Below are 23,916 nucleotides of genomic sequence, written 5' to 3'. Positions count from 1 at the left end.
TTAAGATCAGGCTAGACGAAGGTCAAATGCTTCGGTTATAAAGGATACAAAACATGTGTTAAGTTTAGGGCTATGATTATATGCAGGTACAATATGTAGGATTATAAGAATGATCGTCCTTATAGCATGGTGGGTGGATTCCTTGGGACTGATACCTTTAAAAATCGCAAGAGCGCCCTTTGTAAAATTTTAATTTCTACCAAGTGATAGTTCCAAAACTTGTTATTATCAAACTGGGCTTTACGGACTTTATTTTTGAAGTGATCATAATAAACGATTGAAGTTGAAAAAGAAAAAGAATAAATTTCAGGCACATAACATTTTTATCGAATGAGGTTTTTTAATGTAACTTTGTTTATAATTTCATTAATACATATATCTTTTACATCAATCGAAATAACAGAGTTTCCTTTACAAAAAAAAAAAAAATAATCGACAAATTTGATATTTATTTATGCAATAGAAATAATTTAATGCATTGCGTGTCATACTATTCATGTCACGTATTCGGTACACATGTACCGGTATTTCATTTTCGTAGCACATCACTTGCCGTGGGACTGAGTCAGCTCTAGATAGAGATCTCAGGTAGTGCGCCATCAGAATGACTTAAAATGTTTACACTTACCTTCTGTTTACATTACGCTATGTAATTCTATACTATTAGACGGTGTCATTGCTGTAACGGTTATTCCTTTGTGATTTCTAACATGGTGGGTGTTTATAGCGACTATTCGGGTTTTGTTATTATATTTCTGAGGCGTTTGACCGAATGAAACTGTTAGACGGATGTTAACATAGTGTGAGTAACCTTATTTACGGTCATGGTAGCTTTACTTGCATTGAAATTTGTCTTATTAATTTTGTCTAATATTTAAAATCGCAAGAGTTCATTGATATAGTCGACCTTGAGGGTCTAAGCTGCGCTTATTAGCTGTGGTTTACTCCAGAACCTTGAGGTACCAGCGGACACTTGTTATATGCGATATGTATATTGACTACTGTTACAAATCAAATAATCTAAATCGTTAGCAAAGGAAAAAACCAATATGCACTTCAAAATCCGTACCAAACAAAACAAGAAAATGATCACACTAATAAAAGTTTGTAAATATCTCGGTAAAGAAGTAACTCAGGAACTGCCTTCAATGTAAGGTCAAAGGGAAATATTTAGAATTAATCAATGATCTAAGGAACAAAAACAATTACATTGGTTCTTCGAGAAAACTTAGAGGATTAAGAGACGTGGAACAGCTGGAGGAGGTCTACACCCAAAGAAGGGTCCTAATTAAAAGATAATATTACTAATAATTAAAATGAAGGTATCATGACTCAATATTGATTTAGTAATAAATAGCGTCTAATTCTAATGGACACTATCACTATCAGAAAAATAGATTAAACAAATCGAATTATAATAACGGAATAATAAATATGAGTGATATTCAAGAAAATTTATAACCGCGTCCTCCAGTCACCTTTAAAAGCTTTCGAATGTTGTTTATTCAATTTGCTTCATTCGCGTAATACTTTAAAAGACAATGCGAGTGCTCGTTAATATGTCATCGAACGAACTCCGCGCGACCGTGAAATACAAAGCGTAACGTTCGCGATGTATGTAGTGTTTATTTATTAACACTTGAGTGCTGATGAGCGATATTTTAACGTAAAGAGATAAAATCTATTTTAAGTTTACTTTCATCGCATGACTGCTTCTAAAAAAAGTTACAAGCTTACGGGCTTGCTTGCCCTTTCAAAACCTTTAATATTTATGCGATATTACAACGCGGTTAACTCGACGATTAATTTGCAGACAAATTATTATTCTTAAGTTAAATTGTTTTTTATTTATTTCGGAACGAAAAATGAACGAAGAGCTTAGGATGGTCCCGATAGATGGCGCTAGCAGTAGATAGCATCGCGCTATTATTTTGCGTTAGGTAGTCGCAAATAAGGGCAGCGCTTGGTTGTGCTGGGATTGATGATTTTAGCTGACGAAATTATTAGTTCACGGATTCCGGATTTTGCAAATCCTGAGTTTAAAGGCTTTAAAAACTAGAATGGCTTACAATGCACAAATCGAATACAGCCAGCCGAATCAAATTACAAATCTACGGGAAAAGACATATGTATTTACATATATTACAAATTTTGTAGAGTTTTTAGAGATACAGCGATAGCAACGTCTATTACTGTTGCCTATTTACAAAACAATAATACGCGAAGATTTTTGTAATTGATTATTATATTAGTGTTTAAATACGTGTAATAAGATTGGTCATAATAATGTTTACCGATCTATTTAAGTGAGCGAATCATTTGCTGCGGTTTCTCGTTTACCATAATACATACGTCAGTTTCCGTAATTAATAAATGTACAAGTTGCGGTTTTGGTTGATAGTTTGGTTATTCATTTGATGACTAAATAATTCTTTGAAAATATGCGTTCTTAACCGAATTCTGTACATCCATATATAGATAGTGAGCTTTAAAGTTTCCACTGTTGTGATTATGATGTATTGTGAGAGGGTTCAGTTCGGAATTCCTTAGGTTCGTTCCACCCCTATTTATGTGGGTACAGGGATTTTATTTTTCATATTAAATTTTTCACTTCCATATCTCAGTTCTTTAATTTATCACAATTAAAGTATTATTGTTTCTTACATTTTCACTTTTCCTGATATAATTAATTCTAGTTCTCATTTTATCTTCCCTGTTTTACTTATTTATTTTTACTTATCACAGTTTTTGCCGCCAACCTGCAGCACTTGAAGAATTCCCTTCCTTCTTCTATCACAATGTAGGCGATGGTCGTCTCCTCAATCTTTTTCTCGAAACGTCACTTATTCTCTATGATGTACTACTACTATCCACAGATAATAAAATTAAAGAGTCATGATTTTTAATTTAAGCAAAGAAAATGTTGAATTAGGTTAAACGTATGGTACCTATAATATAATAATAGATATTGCTACGTAAGGTCAATTAACTGCTACACGAAGTGTTTAGAGCCCGGAGTCGACTTCAAAGGAGAGTTAATTCGCTGCCGGTGATGTATAAAGGCCTTGAGGCTTATGCAGCTCCGATGCATACGCTTTGAGTGTCGAGGCAGCCTTAACTTTATAAACTCCGCTATTCGCTTTGTGAAAGCGATACGTAAACTGGATTTAAATTGCTTGTTGCTTTGTGTAGAGATTAATTTGTCTTGGCATCATGATATTACAAAAAAGGTAAAATTTATGTAAAGGTAACAAATAGACATTGAATTAAGCTTGTTTAAGTTTTATTTAGTTTAGTCAACTTTATTAGGAACACAGGGATTACGAAATAATGATAATTTATATTATTTTCAATTCCTGCTTAAACCATGTATAGTTTATCTGTCTTTATACAGAGAATTATACGTGTAAAAGTATTAAAGCTATGAATATATAGCTTATTTGATATCAAATATCTTTAGATCTGACATTTAATTCTAATCTCCCTGTCGTCGGCATCGTCGCTTTAATACATACACCTACTGCAAGAAATAGGATGACCGTAAAGGTATTTATGGGAGGATATACCATAATCGCCAAGCTTAGTAGGGCGATTGGCGATCGCAGTGTGCTATTATGGTGCGCAGAGGACGGTATAAAGTGATAATTTTGAAATATATCCCATCGATATTTTTTTCTGTCTTGCACCACCCAAAGATAATGCCTCTAAAGAATATCAAATTATGGGTGTGTGGTATAAAATAAATAAATAAATATTTTAACTCGTCTTTATTCATGTTCTTTAGCTTGACGGAATAGACGTGATTAGATTTCGGAGATGAAATCTCAGTCATGCTTATATCTGTTAAATTGCAAGTTCATTTTAATTAATTTATTTATGAACAAACATCCATTGTTCGTTAAAAAATATTCAATGATTGTATGTATCCTGTTACATTAAACATTCCTTTTTTGTCGGGTGCTCGATTTATGACTCCGATAAAATACAATAGGATCTAATTATGGAATCGATTAAAGTTAAATCGTCGCTTCTCATTCAGAAATTTCTTGATGAAATATTCGACGGGGAGGATTGGAACGCGATCGGCTTAACGTGTCTTGACTGCGGCCGCCTTGTGCTTATATGAAATTTGTCCCTTGAGGCATTTCGATATAAGATTATACATCCTGTAGCTTTTTCTTTAACAATCTTTGTGAATAAAAGTATATACAGGACGATTGGTTATAATTAGAACGTTCAAAGGCTCATTTGCTGTAAATTAATGTACAGCATTCCCCTTTTCGAAATTCAAACTTTAAAAAAAAAACGCAAACACAAACTTTATATAACAGTATTTGGCTTTTCGTATTGAAAATTAATTTTCGCTTATTTTTCAATGTGACCACTTTATAAAGGGTGATTGAAAATAGATGTAAAAAGCTTTAAAGCTTTTTGTAAACAAATGAGCTATACATTAACTCCTTCAAAGTTTTTACATCTCTTTTGGATCACTCTGTATATTTCGGCGTGACCGTCATGTGAATTCGGGCAAGTGTTGAAAATTAATTATTGTAGGATTGTTTGTCTTCATATTTTGTAAACACCTGATGTTTAAAACGTAATTATTGAAGGTGGGCGAATATAACTAAGTTTTTTTTTTAAATATTTCTTTTTAATTTTCATTACAAAACCCTGGCCATAATGCGTCAGGGACCTATTATGTATATAAATACTTTTGTGATCAAACCTCTTTATTGTTTTTTTTAATTTTGTTTAATAATGTTACTTACGAACTATATTAATATTGAGGCTTCCGGGGTTCCAGTACAGTGTATTTGTGATAATACTAAATTAATAATATAATATTGAGACATTAAGTATAAAGTTAAAGTTATTGTGTTAATCTTACATATAAGTGTATAAGGAAATATATTATATGTAATAAGTACGTTACATGTTAGTAAGTAAAACTAACGATGCATCGGCGGAATGATAAGGAACTGTCCTGTTACATTATTGGTTGAATACCAGAAGGTTCTACGAAACTGTGTCGTAAGTGAAAGTTTGTTGAAATCATCAAAATTTTAGTTGGCGATGTCGGTAAAACTGACATCGCAATCTATAACAAAATAGAAACACCTAATTACATGTCTTAACTTATATCACTCTAAACTATCACTTATATTTGGTTTCAAATGAGGGATATAAGCAAAATACTTTTCGACGCGAATATGAAGCAATAAAAATTAATTTAAAAGTAGTTTTAGATATTTTTATTGAAGTAACCTCTTAAAACTATTATCGCATTTATGTTTTGTACTTAATATGGTTAGTTTCATATCAATGGCACAAAGATTTCATTGCTTTGCAATAAGTTCTCGCGCCCAATATATTATTTCTAAATATATCAACACTTTTGTCTTTAAATTGATATTTATGACCTACCACACGAACGTTCATAACTTTTACTTTTGTAATAATGTAAAGTGACAGGAACAGCGAAACACCGACTTAATTAAGAAAGGCAGTGTCGTACGCGATTTAAATTCGGTCAACGTTTTACCATCGTTAACATTTATTAATACATAAATTACTGACTGAAACTAACGGATGATTTAAATTTAAATTGTTTGCAGCAATTTTTTTGTTTTATTTAATTTTTTATTTTATAATAGGTTACTTATAGCTCATGCATTGGGGCCAAAAAGTTCTCGAGTGGCGATTACAAGCTGGTATACTTAGCGTCGGTAGTCGCCTCTCTAGGTAAACAGACGACATTGTTAATATCGCGAGAAATCGCTAGAAGCGGATAGCGGTCATCGTGGCGTTCTCTAGGAAAGCCCTATGCCTTGAGGTGGATGTCTATCGGCTGAAAATAAAAAAAAAAATATTGCCTGACGACTATTCTAAAATTCAGTGTACTTATTTAGCTACTGAGTTAATTAACAATTATTTTATTAGTACAGTAATTAATTTTTATAGTCCAGAAACATCAATCTAGTGCTAGGTTAAGTTTCTGAACTTAACATTCGTATTATCAAGACTCTGATGACGTCTAAGTTAATTCTGTTAGTATACAGACCGATTATTTAAAGATGTAATAGTTTTAATCACCCCTTTAGAGCATTTCTACCTACATATAGCACATTGATCAGTATAAATCTTTAAATTTTTACAAATACATTCAAATATATTTATTTTCTATTAGATAGTGACGAACCATTAACTTTTGGCAGTGCAATCTGCAGGGATACATAGTAAAAGATAATTAATTTTATCTTCTTATTTTTTTGAATTTAGAAAGCATCCTATTATTTCTCAAAGTATTGATTTTTGGTTAAGGTGTTCCATACCTTAACTGCCAGCAAATGAGCTATACATGCACTCCTTCAAAAGCCGTTAAATCTATAATTAATCGCACTGTACGCAAAAGTAACTCAAAAAAAATCTTTAACCTGTCAAGTCTGTCTACACGCGAACATTTAGAAAAATTGGCCGTAAAAACGCTTTCGTCATTGACTAAGAATTGACTTTTTTTCAATTACCACGTATACAGTGATCAGTATACGAGAAACGTTGATTCACCTGACGCTTCTTGATGTCTCTTTAGTCCAAGATCTTAACAACTTTTTTGATAACTTTATCAATTATGTTTTAATATAATTGAAATTTTTCTATATTGGATTTTTTTTAGATTATTCTAGTGGTAGTAATAATTCGTATTTATTTAGATTGCAAATTTGAGTCAGCCGAGCTGTCAAACGGAAAGATGGATGTGGTGTTTTAATTACTTTCTGAAAATTAGAAAGCCTTTACTTCTACGATACCACACACACATACGCACATACGTGTAGTGTGTATGTGTGTAAAGTACACTTTTTGTCTGGGCTTAGGCCTTGAATAAAAACTACGTGTTATATCCAGACAGATACCTATTATGGCTTCATGTCAGTCGACTTACTTGGGCCATGTTTGTCGAATTTAATCCGTTAATCCTATTACAATTTTAAATTATTTTGCAATTGCGTTTCATACTCTTTTATAGGTAGCAAGTCCGGCGTATTATACGTGTTCTAAGCTCATTATTTACACATACCTTATTAAGTATATATTTTGAGTTGCCTTTGTTTATAATGAGAATTTTTAATACATCCACAATTAATTAAGCGGCTCAATGAGTGATGATTTACGGCGTTGAAACGTTTTTTATTAAACAAGCCATATCCTTGGGATTTTCTTTCGGAGATCAACATTGCTCAGTTAAAGAGGTAGTGAGCAGGCCAGGCATAGAATAATGGCCGTTGGGACTGAAGACGCAAGATGCAGGCCGCTTTGAGACATTTGTCTAACAGTGAACATCCTACGGATGAAACAATGATGATGATAAAATAGTCTTCTATAAAATAATAATTTTAGTGTTAGTAGATTTTACAGTTTTTTTACATTAAATGTTTTAATGGCCTATTGATACTTTGTATTAAAATGTACATTTAGTTACGTTCAACTCACTAACCATTTAATAAACGACCCACTTATACGACTCCACGGAGCTTACGCAATATACTATTTCCTACCAGTATTGTAAGTTTATAATTTTAAGTATTAAAAAGTGACACATACTATGAACAGCAAGACGCACCAATAAGTTTATACTCGACTAACTTATACTCATAATTTATTTTGGTCACATCGCCCATAGACAAATAGATGACTATGACAAACTACTGCTTTTAGGGATAGTAGACTGTTAAAAACCACGTGGTAAATCATTTACCCGCTGGTCTGATAACGTCATATATAACTAGACTATTTATTACTACTGTACTTGAAGAAAGCAGAGGATGAGATAATTAGGAAAGGGACAGTTATCGATTCCGTCAGAGTTTCAAGACGGACACGGTCTTGACACTCCTGACTGGACGACGAAGATAGAAAGAAGAAGGAACAGGATAGAAGAGGATCTAAAGGAGGAATCCAGGTTTTAACTTCTATGAAACGTTCACCAACCAATGAATCACTGTGTTGAACCATAAACGTGTAACATATTTTCAATACTTTACGTAAATACGTGTGTATTTTGAAACAGATTAAACGAAACAAACATTGGAAAGTAACTCCTGGCATACGTCCATGTTTCATTCAGTGAAGTTTTTACAAAACACGTAACGAATTGGCTTGGACCCAGCGGGAAACAGCTGCAAGTATTTACGATAAAATTATTACTGTATTGTAAACATTGGTAAGCAAGCCAAATAATCACTTATGGATTTCCTATAATGTATACTTTAACCACGATTAAAGCAAACAACCCCTTTAAATATCATTAAAATATTTAGATTTGCTCAACTACGTAACTTCGCAAATGTATTAAGCGTCTTAAATCTAAATATGGAAGGTTTAATTAGCCTAGGTTTAATCAAGTTACAGCGCACATTTGTAATATAGTATATATTTGAATATAAGTAAGTACAGGTTTGTTATATATGTAAAAGCTTTAAAGAAAAAACTATATAACTCACCTATCAACAAATAGCTATAAAACTTTGAAAATTATGATATCTATGAGAGATGCCTATATTCAGCAGTTTTCGAAGACTGAAATTCTGATGATGGTGCTAATGACAGATATACGCACATATATTAGTACATAACAGTAAACATTGTCCTGAAAATAACATTGTATAGATGTTGGTTGAAGTAAATTATAAAATACATTATGGGCCAGTGACAAACTTACGACATGTGGATTAGTCGCAACACGCGATCTAATTTTCTAAGTTAAAAATTTCATAATACAAATATTTGTCTCTCATTACTACCAGAGTTGGTTATTAATAGCAATATTACGTAAATAATGATTTTGTTTCTTAATCTATGATTATAAAAGACATTTGTTTTTCCACCTATATACTGATTCATAACAACTACATTTTAACAATAATGCTTAGGATAAGATATTTGGTAGGAATTACTTTTGCCAAGTAGAGTTCAGATAAGAATAAATTTTGCGAAATTCCATTATTAAAAAAGGAGCTGGTGAACGAACTTTAACTTTTATAGGTAAAATTATTCGACGTATAATTTATTTGGCAAGTTTTCCTATCTTTAGTTTTAGTTGGTTTTTGTATTTTAAATACCATTTGCAACAATATTAACTTATATAAATTATAAGTATTGATATTTTTTTGATGCGTGACTTTTACGATGTGAGACAAGCAATGAAAAGTACGTTTTTTTTTCTTAAAAATTTTGACACGACGAGCTTCGCCATCATTGTTAAATAATGGCGGCATAGTTCTGGTGCATCGAGAAGGAATCAAAAAACAAACGTATAGTTCACGCATGAAAATATATTTTAATATATAATGACCTGACGTATCAAACAATGACGCAATAAATCATTGTATAATTTCATTAGTTTTCTTTCTCAATTGTGTATCAGACCTAAGAACCGTGACCACCTTTACGCAATAACTATACCCGTCAATTGTAAAACACACGGGCAGTAAAGCAACAATGCTTTTTCATAAAGTCTGAGCATGCGTAAAACGGGGCGTGGGAGTGTACAAAGGTCGAAGAGAGCCGCTGTGTTCAGCTAAGCAATTTTTTAATCAATAAATGTACGTACATACGTACAAGTCTGCAGTTTGAAGCTATCATACGATAGCTATGTTCTTTTGTGCTTTCGAATACAACGCGATAAAGTGTTCTGTTAAACTGTAAATTTCGGACGAACTAACTTGTTTTAATACTATCATCATAATTATCATTTCAATAGTAGGATACCCAACCCCAGACATAGGTCGCTCTACGCAGTGATTTCCAATAAGGTCGTTAGAAAATGACCCGCAACCAGCATCTTCTGACAACCTTAACAAGATAGTTGATGTTCTACGTTTCTTTCGTTCAACTACGGATCTCCTTATTTTGGCTGCATATGCATACATGTGCTTATGTGTGTATATATATATATGTGTATATACATACATACATATATATATATATATATATATATATATATATATATATATATATACATACCACTGTTACGAGTCTTGCGCCATACGTAACAGTAAACTTATTAGTGTTCGTAACTTTTTAATAAATGGATAAAAAATATTTACTCTGAAAAAGAAATAATTTATGTATTTTTGACAAATAACTTTTGACACTACAAAGTCTGTCAGAACAGCTTTCTTATTATACTGTTCCACTTACATCATTTATTGTGACATTCCATTTTCGCATCATATTGCAGCTGACCTACTAAGGCAATGGCGTGCAAATTGGATCATGACTGGATCGACGGAAATTGGGTTGGAAAACGAAAATTCATTTATTTAGAATACAAAAGAAAATACCATTCCAATTTTTAAATAAACTTACCGAAACCTATCGAAAGATCTATGGAAGAATGGTATATTTATTGAAAGTTTGTACACCAGTAACTTCATCGCGCCCTCTCGAAGGTATAGGTCTCAACTAAAGTAACCTGTAACTTGGTTCAACGTATTTTAAAAATATATAAAAATCGGAATTTCATTATATTGGTTTAAAATAATAAATCTTTGGTGATCAGAAATAAAAAAAACTGGATGCATTAATCAGGTAATTGAAAACAAAGACTAGTATTTTAAAATTAAATATTAAATAAATTTACTGAATTTAAAATATAAAATAATTTTTGCAGATAAAAATTTTAAAAGTAAATTTTAAATTTACACAGAAAATTGTCGGGAATTTTGACACAAGCCTAACTCTCACTTATATGAGTCAGAATATTTTTCGGCAATAAAGTACGGACGTATATGGATACGTCGGCCATTAAAAGATTCAATTATGGAGAGATGCAAATGTGAAACTTGTTTTTTCCCGTTAGTAACGAACTATTTGGTGATCTCACTCTTGTTCAACTTAAAAAGCTAACCTCGACAAAAAAAAGTTATAATATACAACAGTAAATTATTCTTTTACTTGTAGATCTTGCAAACATTAGTTCTGATAATAAATTATATACAGGGTGATTGTTTGTACAGGCAAAGGCTTTAAAGCCTTAACGCAAACATAGTATAATATTGAATCCATACAGTAGTTCCTAAATCAACATCAAGACTAAATCGTCTAAAGGGGTAGGTGCCGGTTAACACTAGAAAATTAATTATAAGAACCTATGTCATTATTTTTTTAATTTAATAAATGTAATTTAGATTGATTTTTCATTTTTCCATCAAAACTACGCCATTGCATTAAAAATTTTCGCTTACCATTTGCAGAAGTGTTAGACACGGTATTAAAGTATGACGGACAGACTTCTCTGTTTTATCGTCTGATTTTGATTTGTCGTTGATTTATAGGACATGCATAATAACATAATACTTTGATATAAAAGTAAAGTGAATTTGTTTAAAAAATGAAAATTATTTATTTATTCATCCTAATCAAATTCATCCCCTTCAAAGTATTTTGTCAACTCTTATTCCGGTCCTCGGAATCGGAATCTGAGTCGGAATAGTATTTATCGGTACAGCCTGCTAGACATTCTTCGATTGGATTTTTGTCTATTCAATCGTGTCAAAACGGCATCCCCGCATTGGCCTTTTGAGTTGGCTGAATAGCCAGATGTCGCACGGAGCCAAATTAGGCAAATACGGTGGTTGTGGAACGATGGACAAAAATGTCGCGAATACCCAAAGCAGAGATTTTTTTACCAATAGAGACTTGATGCATTTAAGATACAAAACAACCTTCCTAAATGCAAAATGCCTGAGTTTTAAATGTCAATTTTACATTACTTTTGGATCACAGTATTATATATTGAAAATTTAAGAGTGCTCATATGAATGCAAGGGTCACTTATCCAAAACAAAGCTTCTCTTTGTTGAAATTAAAAAAAAATTACGTAGCACTGTTTGAGCCACACGCCTTGTGGCATAAAGTAAATCTCATTAGCGAGGCAACTCACAGCGTCTTTATACCGGAACTAAGTAATCTTTGTATACCATTGTTATGTATTAATAAAGCTTACACCATTCTTGGCAAACAAAGCGATCAAATTTACGTATCTGATGAGGTGTTAATTATCAGCCTACATAAGTAAAATTCGCTGTACATTGTTCTGGTGGTCTGTCGATGGCATGTAGAAGAGTGTTCTGCATTTACACAATACAAGGTGATTGGTTATAAGTATAAAGACTTTAAAGGGGCAAAATTAGATCATTCGTAAACAAAATGATTTACAGCTGATGATTTTTTCTATTGCAATGTGACAGTCCAATAATTTCCGACAGTCTAAGTCGACAGAATCAGATAGTGAATAATGATTAAATTTAATACGCAATAAATTTTTTTATAAATTAAAATGAGTAACCAAATATGTTGCTGACGGGAAAACGACTGGACTGTATCGATTATTTTTTTCATCATGTTTTCTTTAGAGCACGAGAAACGTTAAAAAGAGAATATATAAAATGGAGAATGAAAATGAAATAGCTAAAAAACACGTTTATTTTCTCATACAATTCATAGGGTAAGTTAAAACTTCCATTCCAAGCAGTCAATCAAAATCAAAAAAGGCGTGTCAGATTGCAATCGAACAAAAAATATTTTGTACCATGAAGCATTGGAATGAACAAGAGATGGATGTATAGCTCATTTATTACTAAAAATAAAACTTTTTACTTTTGCTTTTACACCTTTTTACAATCAGCCGGTATAAACTGATTTCAATTAGATTTATGCACCTGGCTAATAATTTCTGGCATTACAGTCGAAAAAGACAGATAGTAATTAATGATTAGTTTTAATGCGTAGTACTCCGAATTTTTACAACGGTTTTTCCTACTATATATAATTTGACAGCAAATGTGCTATACATTCACACTTTTCAAGCTTTTAAAACTTATTTCTTGTAAGTAGTTATTGCTTATTAAGAAATTATATTAATAATTAAAATGCGTTTTATTAAATATTTCTTTCGAAATGCTATTGGCCAATACGTTTTACTTAATACAAAATACACCGGCATAAAATCGAGCCCATGTTTAGCAATTAAACGAAGTTTACAACTGCACAAAAAAGTAAACCAAACCAGTGAAATATTTATTTTCGTTATCGTCATGTTCGTTCACGTTTTATGGCGGAAAAAAATAAACAAGTTTTACAAAAAACGTACCTAGCCCGTATTTCCATTCAGATAACCGGTCTGATGACTCGCGCTTAATCACGTTTCCAGGTCACCTGGACTTAACGACCAGCAAATTGCTTCCAATCCACTTTAGCAGTTGCAACCCCGCTACGATGGATCAAATAAGCGGTCGCCCATATTCAAGTTTCTGCGTATTTTTGAGTAATAAACGGGTCACGCTGTCGCACGTTATGTATTCCGAATAAAGAAATACAAATATTTTGATCTTAGTTCAATGCCCCCGAACGCAGTGACCCGAAAAAACAATTCGCGACTGTAAACATTGATTTAATGGCAATCAGGGCCGGATTTGATGATTAAATGTAATAAAAATACAATTAGTGATGATATATAATCCGAATGAATTAAGATTTTATTACAGACATTGAACATGCTCTAATAAAATGTACACAGATATGATTAATGTCTTAAATATGGGTATTTTGTTTTAATAACCTGTTAATAATCAGTTTTCCACGGTTCGTTTGCACACATGCACAAAACATAACGTAACCCGCATACACACGCAAACATACACATAGACATACCCATGCTCGGACACCATTCCATTCGGAACAACTAAAAAAAGTTTGTGTCTTTTTATTATTTGTATAGTTTTACTTGTCTTGAGTTTATTAAAAACACATAATAAATTAAATTATTGTAATTATTGTACGCAACAAATTTATTATTGTTATTATTATTATTATGGTGCTAAATGTCATTTTTAATAAAAAACGACACCATCGAAGCAATGCTTAACGACGTGAGATCTCTTTGAAAGAAGTGTGATGAGATGTGGTGGTATTTGAAATCGCACTGTCAACATTAAACCTGACTAATTTCATTCTAAATTGACTAATAAAATCAAACTACAGCATCTTATGGCGACGGTATACAGCATCTTAAGTAGTTAGGTAGGTCCGTGGTCTTCACTCCAAGATCGTGGATTTCTGTTCTGTGCGTTATATCTTGTCAACCACTGCAAATTGCCAATCTGCTGGGCGAAATCAGTAACGTGTGTAGCAATAGGTCACTCCCAAAGATAATATATCTAGATCGAAGTCTGGTATTATGGTACGCAGATGAGACTGCTGCCCATCCTCTGGAAACTTGTTTCGTAAGCAATAGCAATCCTATATGATTAATATACAAAGTGTATCGCGACCTACGATCGCAAGTCAGCCTTCTATCGCTAAGCTACCACTGATCTAATCGATTTCAGTAGAAGAAAATTGATATAGAAATATGACAGTTCCGACACTGTTTTTACTGTTATACACGGATTGTTGACCGACACGAAAAGATCGCATAAATGTTTAAATGAGCCGCGAACAAAACGCATAAATATCCTCACTCCGAATAACTTATTGAACGCCCGTCGATTAATGCGACTGGCGTCAATCGTTTCATTTAATGCTCTCGAGAGATTTAAAAATATAAAATCGTTCTCTGTTACGAAAGGTGAACTTTTAAAGCGTTCTTGTTTTTTTTTGAGATAGTACAGAAACTTTAAATTCTTCTGTCTGTTCTGAAAATAACCTTGATTGTTGTACATACATTGTTTCATTCATATATCGAAAGTATCATTACATATTTCGTCATATGGAGTTGTTAATAGAACTATATGTATTATTGTACTGTAGAACTATATCATTGTAATAAAATTATTAAAGTATTTTGTATTATAAGTAATATATCTATACATAAACATCTTGGTTTCATCTTGTCGATCGTCCGTTCTATTTTTTCTTATTAACCAAATCCATATTACATAGACATAGTATAAATCGTGTTTTGCGATAAGACAGTCCATTTTTTTTGTTCATATTTTTGTGATATGATTTTGATTGTGTGATTTCTTTTTATGTTTATTGATGTTGAATAAAGAGATCTATAATAATAGATTATATATCACCTTTTTCTTAATTTATTTTATTTTGAATGCAAGATTATTAACAAAATGTTCAGTTGAGATTAGAAATAATTTAAAATAAATCAATTCGTTTATTACAAGGTTCACTGATAAATGTGGAAATATAAATAAAGGAAAACCTGATTTAACTTATATATATATTTATATTATGTTGTGAAATTTAGTAATATTCAATTAGTACCTGTATAATCTGTGCAAAACTGTAAAAAAATTATAGTTTACGAAATAAGAATTTGGCTTTAAAAATTAAACACTTATAAAAAAGTTCATAAAGTTTTTGTTCACACACGTAAGAGGTATATGAAGTGAAAAGAATATACTGCTGGTTATTTGAAAAATATGTAATAGGGAACATATTAATACGTCACATTCTTTCCGTTCTTTCTTCGAAGCGTGACATACAGCATCAGAAATAAATGAGGTCACAGAGTTTTTCGCTGTCACGTTACCGTGAATTGTCGGATGGATATCAATTTAATATCAGTATATGTGATTATATATTAAACCCATACTAATCCATTAACAACATTTTCAGACTTTACGTAAAACTTGTTACTACCAACTAAAATTGTAAAACTTACTGAAGTGTCTGAAATTAAATTTATTATTATTATGATATTTTTATCAGATCTAAACAAAATTTAAATTCAATAAAAATGTATTTCATTTTATTGTGAAAGATTTTTTTTGTATTTGTAATTTTCAATTTTCAAAACTGTGCTACCTATTTGTTTCTCAGGAAAAAATGATTTGCTGTTACTTAAGAAAGTATAAACTTTGACTTTAAAAAGTTGACATATGTTTTAAATTATTTAGTGAAATACCTTATATAATATGAATATTTTTGGACTAAAATTTTATGTTATGAAAATAAAACTCTTTAGTAGTGAACTCTTTTCACCTATTCCCAGTCAGCCTATATAAAGTGATTATTTTAAAGAAAATTATTTTTCAATTGAAATATGAACGGCTAATAATGTCCGACAGTACTAAGTCTGCAGAGACGGATAGTAAGCAATAATTTATTTTAATATGTAACAGCACGAATTTTAAGGAAGCTTTTACTATATTATCATTACGTAATTATTATTTCTATAACCATTTATTTTTGGATAAGGTACAAAACAATGTGGTCAGTAACTAATAAGCTATACATATTATATTCACCCCCTTTAAAACTTTTATACCTATAAGTAATCATACTGTGTAAGTATAAAAAGACATAAATACAGAGTGACGGATGTGTTGCAAATGACGCGAATAAATGAACTTAGTAATCATATTTCGCCGTCATATTTGACTGACATGCAATTACAGTTTGTTTTTTTTATCTCAAGACTTTTCTCTTGTTATATGATACTCACAGTATGACTTGTATTTTCATAATGAATTTTATAAACACTACTACGTTATTTATAGTAAAGAATATTTTAATAAATTAAAAAAATCGCTGACGACTTACGTGGATTGTCTCCAAGTTTGTACCGTTACATTGTATATTTTAAAATAGAATGATCTAGAGCGGCAGCATGTCCGCTGTCAAACCCGAATTAGAATTTCAAATTGTTTACGTAAATAAATTTGAACGCACTCTATTCTCTATTTTCGAATTTAACAAGTCTCGATTGGTTTAATTTGATTAGATTTTCGGCGGGCCACAAAATTATAGAATTAAATAACCCTGGATGAGATTGCTTAATTTTACACGATATGCGATACTGTAGACAATTATTAAATTACGTTAGTGGTCAAATCTTAATGTATTAAATAATTAAACATAAATCTGAGCTTATTTGGTGTTATTAATAAAATTGGTACTAATAACACATATTATTATTAATAAAAGTTTATGTTATGAATATAATTAATAGCTTTGTTTATTATGGTGGTTATCTTAGTTATAAAGTCTAGGTAAATTAAGGCAACTTATAGATAAAAATAAGATAAATTGTAATACAAGCGGATATTTTAAATACAAGTCCGTATCTTTGATTACTAGAAAAATTTATAATTTTACATAAAATTACTAGAATACTCTATGTAATTAATTCCTCGTATATCCCAAAGAGGTTGGTTTAAATTATTAATAAGTTTTACTCAATAAAGTGTTTGTTAATTTTTGAGAATTTGGATTACTTCCAAATGTTGCCATAAGCTATAATCAGTTAAGAAACTGTCAAAGTTATATAGGGTCTTCCAGATATTAATCATCGTAAGTTTACGTGTGACAACCACAAAGTAAATTAATATTTATTGTCTGTGGAATTATTTGGTATTACGAATTTTAGTATCAAATTATAAATTAACTTTTTTCCTATGTATTTTAAGTACATTATTTTTTAATACAGTATACATAGAAATTTTAATTATATCTTCCATTAAGTTCCTAAATATGTATGTTATTTTACTTAATAGCCGTGTTGTGGTGTAAACGTTGTAAATGTTTATAAGCAAGATTAGTTTATATGAATAAAAACTAATCAGTTTAAGAAAAATAGTACCCATAGCCTGGAAAAACGGTTATTAATAATATTTTTTATTAAGTTTAAGTATACAGGATTGGTTACAGATGTTAAAGCTTTAAGGGTCTTAATATATTAGTATTAAATAACTGGTGGATAATTTAAAACACGTAATGATACATACATCTTCAAAAAAAAAAAAATTATATATATGCATATTTTATATGCAAAATACGAAACTGCTGACGTATGTAAATATGAGTAACAAACAATATTTAATAATTTCTGGCCAAGTTGATCGAAAACTTGCCACAACAATGTTTCATCGACCAAACTGTTATGGCGGAACGATCAATATTGACTACTATCGATGTTTATTTGTTTATGATATCAATACGTTCGGTATATTTTTAAGTTACTTCTCGTCGTTTCACTAATGCAAAAAGATTTTGATTTATATACTGGCAGAGTACACAGGATGATCGGTTATAGAAAAAGCGCTTCTAAAATTCGTATTTATACATATTAAAATTAATTATTGTTTAATCTATATCTTTGTAGACTTTCCACTGCCAGAAGTTAGTGGCCTGTTGATTGCCAATAGAAGAAAATTCATAGATGATGAGAAACAGATGTAAACGCTTTAAAGTTTTTTGCAATTGAGGTATATAATTACCTTTTTAAAGCTTAAACTTGAAGATAAATTTATTGAAAACAGTTTTAATCGCTTCTAAAATAAAACAACTATCAAAATAAAGATAAAATAAAAGATATGTTTGAATAATAGGTAATAAGAATTTTTCTACGTCAATAACGATCAATTGATAGAAGATACATCATTTCTTTTCGCAGATGTACGTAATAAATGTTCTATTTAATCATAAATTCCATAAAGTGGGCTACAAATATAAAATTTCAGCCTCGCTCTGAATCGCTATCAAATGAAACGGTTACAGTTTTATTTTTAAATAAGAATCGTATAATGCTACGTGGGTTTCAACCTGGCCATTGTGAAATGTTTCAGGGCTGCTCAACCTTTTAAAAATGTCAATAAATAATTATTAATCAAGATGTTATATAAATAATTTGCTTGAATAAATTAAATCTTAACCTTTTTTTTATTATCACAATTTTCAATCTACTATATATAAATATAGCATTCAAATAATATTTTAGTAGCAAATTATAAATAAATATTCATAATTTACAATTTTTTTGTCAGATTTATATAAAATAAATAATTTTAAATAACTGTGTTGACTTTATTATTTCAACTATTAAGAACAATACCCGGCGATAAATATTGCACATCGACCTTTGGAAAGAGACAGTCGGGTAATTTCGACTTAGTAGAGCGTTATCTCTGTCGCACGAAATACAAACGTCTGACAAAACGCCACATAGGTAGTGGTAGATGCAGATTATTAGATACAGGCAGCGCACGCGCAAGCCTTGTAGTAGGCGTCTACTGGTTGATATGATGATAATTATGAATTATATAGTACACCAAATCCAAAAACAATGGTATCAAAAATAATAGACATAATAATTATGTAGTAAGAAAAAAACGTTATAAAAAATTCGAATTACTAATTGAAATTAATTATTGTTTAATTTGTCCTTGCAGACTGCTAGATGGCATTTATCTGTCGCATTCCAATAGTAAAGATAAATTAATGTAACATATTATAAAGTGATCATTTTATATAGAGTGAATGGAAATATATGTAAAAGCTTCAAAGCTGTTTGCGGACAAATACTATCACCACTTTAAAGGTTTTAAGCCTATGTTCAATCAAGTTATTCAAGATAAAAATAATTATAAATAAGTAATCTTAAGTAGTATCAAAATTAGTTACATCCCTTTTGAGTTAATTGGTTTTCAAAACAAACAAAACTTTAATGTAAACCTCGATTCCGGGTACAGTCTTAATTTGTTTATACGTATATTTTAGGTAGGTAAACATACTCCCGGGATGTTGTGTATCACACACGCATAATAAGAACGGATATTATACGATTTGAAAAGGTTGTTTGCTTGGCTGTTACATATACGTCGTAGATTGAAATAAGTTATCCGTTATTAAGCGGATGTTGTTAAGATTCATTTTATTTAATTTCAATGTTAGTTTCACGATTGATGTAATTTTATTATTAAGAGATAGGATATTACTATTTGCTTATTAACTTAAACTCAAAAAATTTTAGCTTGGCAAGTTGATGTGGTTGTGGAAAGGCGACATAGTGAGCAGATGGTTGCTGGAGTCCATAAGGTTCTAGACTGAAGACTTTGGACGGCCAAAAGTAGCGTAGTATCCACAAGGTGATTTTATGACCGTGTTAAGGTCATCGAAAGACGTTGAATGCAGATCGCTTCTCATCAGTCCTATTTGAAAATATTTCCAGTAGTCCTATTGCTAATTTCATATTAGAAATAGTACTATTGGATAAGTAACTGGAAATAAAAGTGTTGCTTTATGATAGATTAACATCTTTAAATCAAAAAATATCTTAATTATGTTAAAAAGAAAACTACACCTTCTTGTCAGTATGTAGATACTCCGAAAATATTTCCTTTTGTATATTGGTATTTGATTGAAACCGCCTCCGTATTTTTTACCTATAATGATTTAAGTATAAAAAACGAACGTTTTTAGTTACATAGAAGGTATTTTAATTTATTTAATTTTGTTCCAGATTTATGCTGATGAGGACCAAGACGGTAACTTAGTAGAAGATATAACAGTTGCCGCTGATAGAAAAGTTATCGATGATGTCAAAGAACCAGAGAATGATAAACCAAGCGATTCTTCTTTGAACAAATTGCATGAGTTGACTGTGTTAGAAGATGAAACTCAGTTGGCAGACGACGAAGATATGTACGACGACGATGATACTGAAAGTGGGGACTGGTATCCTGATTATTACAAACAAGGGCCTAAGGTAAAAGATTTTAATATTTTCGCTAACAAGATCACTTTATTAAAGAGCTCTGTTGTGAAGGGTCTACCAAGAAGTAAAGTAATAAATCGAAAAGCAGTCGAGCTTCCGGAATATGCCCTCATATTGACTCTCTATAAAAAGTTTCTGATCGGCTACCTAAAACCTGGTGAAGTAGTAAATGCCGTCGGATAAAACAGAGTTAGTCAAAGTCTTTAAAATTCTATCCAATATTTTTAAAATGCCGTCAAGGTGAAAATTATCGCTATGCCCCTAGAGCAATCCTAAATTATCATGTTCCAGTTTGATGCTTGAGATGTTACCGTATTTATATTTGCCAGGTTAATATTTACATATTTCGCCTCTCATTAGTTTATCTCTGTATCTCGTAAATGGTGAACTAATACAGAATGTCTTCGGCATTAAGTTTGCCGAAATATAGTATAAGAAATATATAAACAGATTAAAACCTTATCTTTCTTTTTTTTAACGCAGGTTTGTTAATGGTCAAATGAGATCTAATAAGGCCAAAAAAGTAAAATAAATAGAAAACTTGTTAGTGTAAGTAATTCTGGTTTATTATTAAAACACTAAAATAAATAATGATGGTCGATTGGGACAAGTCAATAACTTTGAACATATAGAGATCTTTTCATCAAAGCTATGATAGTAACTTGACGTGCACAATATTGCGATGAATACAGTTACTATGTTGACTATTGCCTATGTACAAGAAACACGTGTTCGATGTGCAAAGTTAACAACTCGTGAATCCCGGTGGTAAGCCCCCAGTTCCACGAAGCTATAAAAGTCAATGAGCTTAAACTAAACGTCACCGGAATATAATTGTACAGCGACAACTTTCCGTTCTTAAGGTCACTTAAGTAATATTATGAAGATGCTAAAACAGATCCATGGGTTGGTTATGTTATGCTTAACTAGCTTAGCTTCTAACCGAGATCTCGACCGCCTGTAATTTAAAAAAAAATATTTTAGAACCTCTTCGTTTAAGAATTTTTCTATTTTAAAAGTAGCCAAAGTTACTCCTTATTAACATCAGTATAAGTCCCGTCGAAATTGGTCAAGCCATTTCTGAGTTTAGCCGGAACAGACTGACAGAAACAAATTAAAAAATACATGTAATTTTGATAAATAAAATTGGATTGAAGACAATTCAATTTTATTTATTTGTAAAGATAAAAACTTGTCTTTCTGCCGTTCCTGTTTGTTTATCGTAAAAATATTCAAGTGATTGAATATTATAAAAATATCCTAACAATTTTATAAAAACCAGCTGTCCGACAGATTTGCTGCGTTAAATATGAATAATCAATTCAAATCTTAATAAACAAATCATTTTATTTCTTTTAAAACCATGTTTATTGTTATGACTTTAGAAACACAAGCTTATAAAGGCTTCGTTACCGTAATCAAATAGTGTTGCTTATTTAAAAAGCTTTTGAAACACGCGACAGCCGACTTCTGTTACAATTTGATATGTAAAGAACAAATTACAAGATTGACACTGTAAACACTTTTAATATATATATAATATAGATGCATGAAGCCGATAGTCGTTCTCAAGTAACCACGTGACCTCGGGAAATACATGAATACATAACACGCACATACACACACACACATGTTATGCAGATATTTTAGATGGAAGAAAAAGACTGTTCTATGAAAAATCCACTTTCTGCCTTATGTAATTAGAAAATATTAAAAATAGATAGAATATAGGAGACTATATTCTATCTATTTTAATATTTTCTAAAGATTAGAACCTTCTAAAGAAAAAACGAAGGTAAACATCTATAGCAAAATTTAAATTCTGCGATGATAGGTATGTTGGCGGTTTATAGAAAAAGTGACGAATGCTTTTTTCATTACATATTTGATCAAATAATTTTAGAAATCAATGAGAACAATGACAAAAGAAATAGATGCCAATTTTATAGACAATCGTTCGTTCGAGATCGTTCAACTAAAAGCTACGAAGCATTCAAACACGCCTTTATCTGAGCAGACTGAATTTACAGCATATAAAAGTGATTGTTACATGTTTTATTTATTAAATTCCACTTTTCATTTTATCGAATCGATAATTCTTATTGCAGCCTCACACATACGTTTGTAAGCGTCAAGTGCTTTAAGTGAACAGGTAGTGCAACGTATGTAAGATCCAAACCGCACGTGCTTCGACCAGAAATTCTATACTAATAATAAAACCGCAACAGAAACAAGGTTATGCTGCATTATATATTCGGATGTTATTACAAACCGGTATTTCTCATTAACTTTTGCAAGTAGCTTAACGATATCTCAATTTAAATATCAAGACAAGTATATATTTCACTGCCCATAACTTCTGTTAATCTAAGTAAAAAAAGGACCAATATTTAGCCACTTCCGCACATGCAGTGGTACTCGTGCCAACAAAGTGCATCGCCCGCCAAACAGAGTCAAACTCTGCGTTTGGCACTAATCGGTGTAACATAACTCCTGAAGATGCTCCGTGGAGGGGTGAAACACGTGTTGAGTAATTTGGCGGTGGCGGTTGTGTGATTCGCATTGTTTGCCGCATACGCATTTATCAGCGGGCTGCGGTGCACTTTGTTGCACAACTAACACTGCATGTGCGGAAGTGGCTAAATATTAGTCCTTTTCTTACTTAAGATGGACTTCCGCAAGGTAACGCCTCCATTAAATATTTTGTTAATCTGTAAAACAGTATGTGGATTAAAGATAAAATCATTTTTAAGTTTTATTTATTACTTACAATTGCACAAACCTTCGTTATTTGTCATCTTTGTTTTCTTGGCATTTAGCTGTCGAGTCGATATATTGTATCGAAAAAGATAGAGTAATAATAGATATCGAACGTTTATAATTATCCAAAATAACTGTTTTTAATTAGCCTAACTTAGCCATGTTAGTTTATAAAATTAATTGATCAAAATATTTAATTCTACTCCTTAATGCCTTCTTTGAAATAAATAAAATAATCCACCCTTGTAATATATCTAATTTATCATGTCATAAATTTAAAAATTTCATTAAAAAACACCCATAAAAATCTTTTTACTCCGTGAAGGATTTTTAATATGATTATTAAGGTTGTTTTTTAATTACTCTACCATTGAAGTAAGTATAGTCAGTTATCCCAGGAACCCACGTAGAAGTGGAAGGATACCATTATATAGGACCTCAACCTGATTCTATTTTCTATTAAATTGAACAATTCTTGCATTCTCCCCATTACCTATACAAAGTGTCACTGTAAATGTTTCTACGTGAATAATAAAATAAATAAGTTTTACCGGTAGTGATAAAGATGGGGAGGTTCACGCTTCTAAGTTTAAGAATTTATTTTAGTTGGAAATCGAAAGTGTTTTTTTATTATGGCTCCTTTT

The 23,916-nt window shown here is 31.2% G+C and overlaps 1 protein-coding gene across 1 annotated transcript in view; it reads left to right on the top strand.

Annotated features, from left to right (window-relative positions):
- The window catches only part of egr (TNF superfamily member 12 eiger), a 58,999-nt gene that overhangs the window by 19,172 nt on the left and 15,911 nt on the right, over positions 1 to 23,916 (top strand). Inside the window, exon 2 of the mRNA XM_068770421.1 lies at positions 20,258 to 20,503. Coding sequence (XP_068626522.1) covers positions 20,258 to 20,503 — 246 coding nt within the window. The remainder of the gene's footprint in view (positions 1 to 20,257; positions 20,504 to 23,916) is intronic.

The sequence above is a fragment of the Battus philenor genome, unplaced genomic scaffold (genome assembly GCF_028537555.1).
Source record: "Battus philenor isolate CCGP_79_NKW_IND1 unplaced genomic scaffold, ilBatPhil1.0.hap1 SCAF_3, whole genome shotgun sequence".
NCBI classification, from domain to species: domain Eukaryota; kingdom Metazoa; phylum Arthropoda; class Insecta; order Lepidoptera; family Papilionidae; genus Battus; species Battus philenor.
The sequence above is the reverse complement of the archived record's forward strand: the minus strand, read 5'-3'. Positions and strand labels throughout refer to the sequence as shown.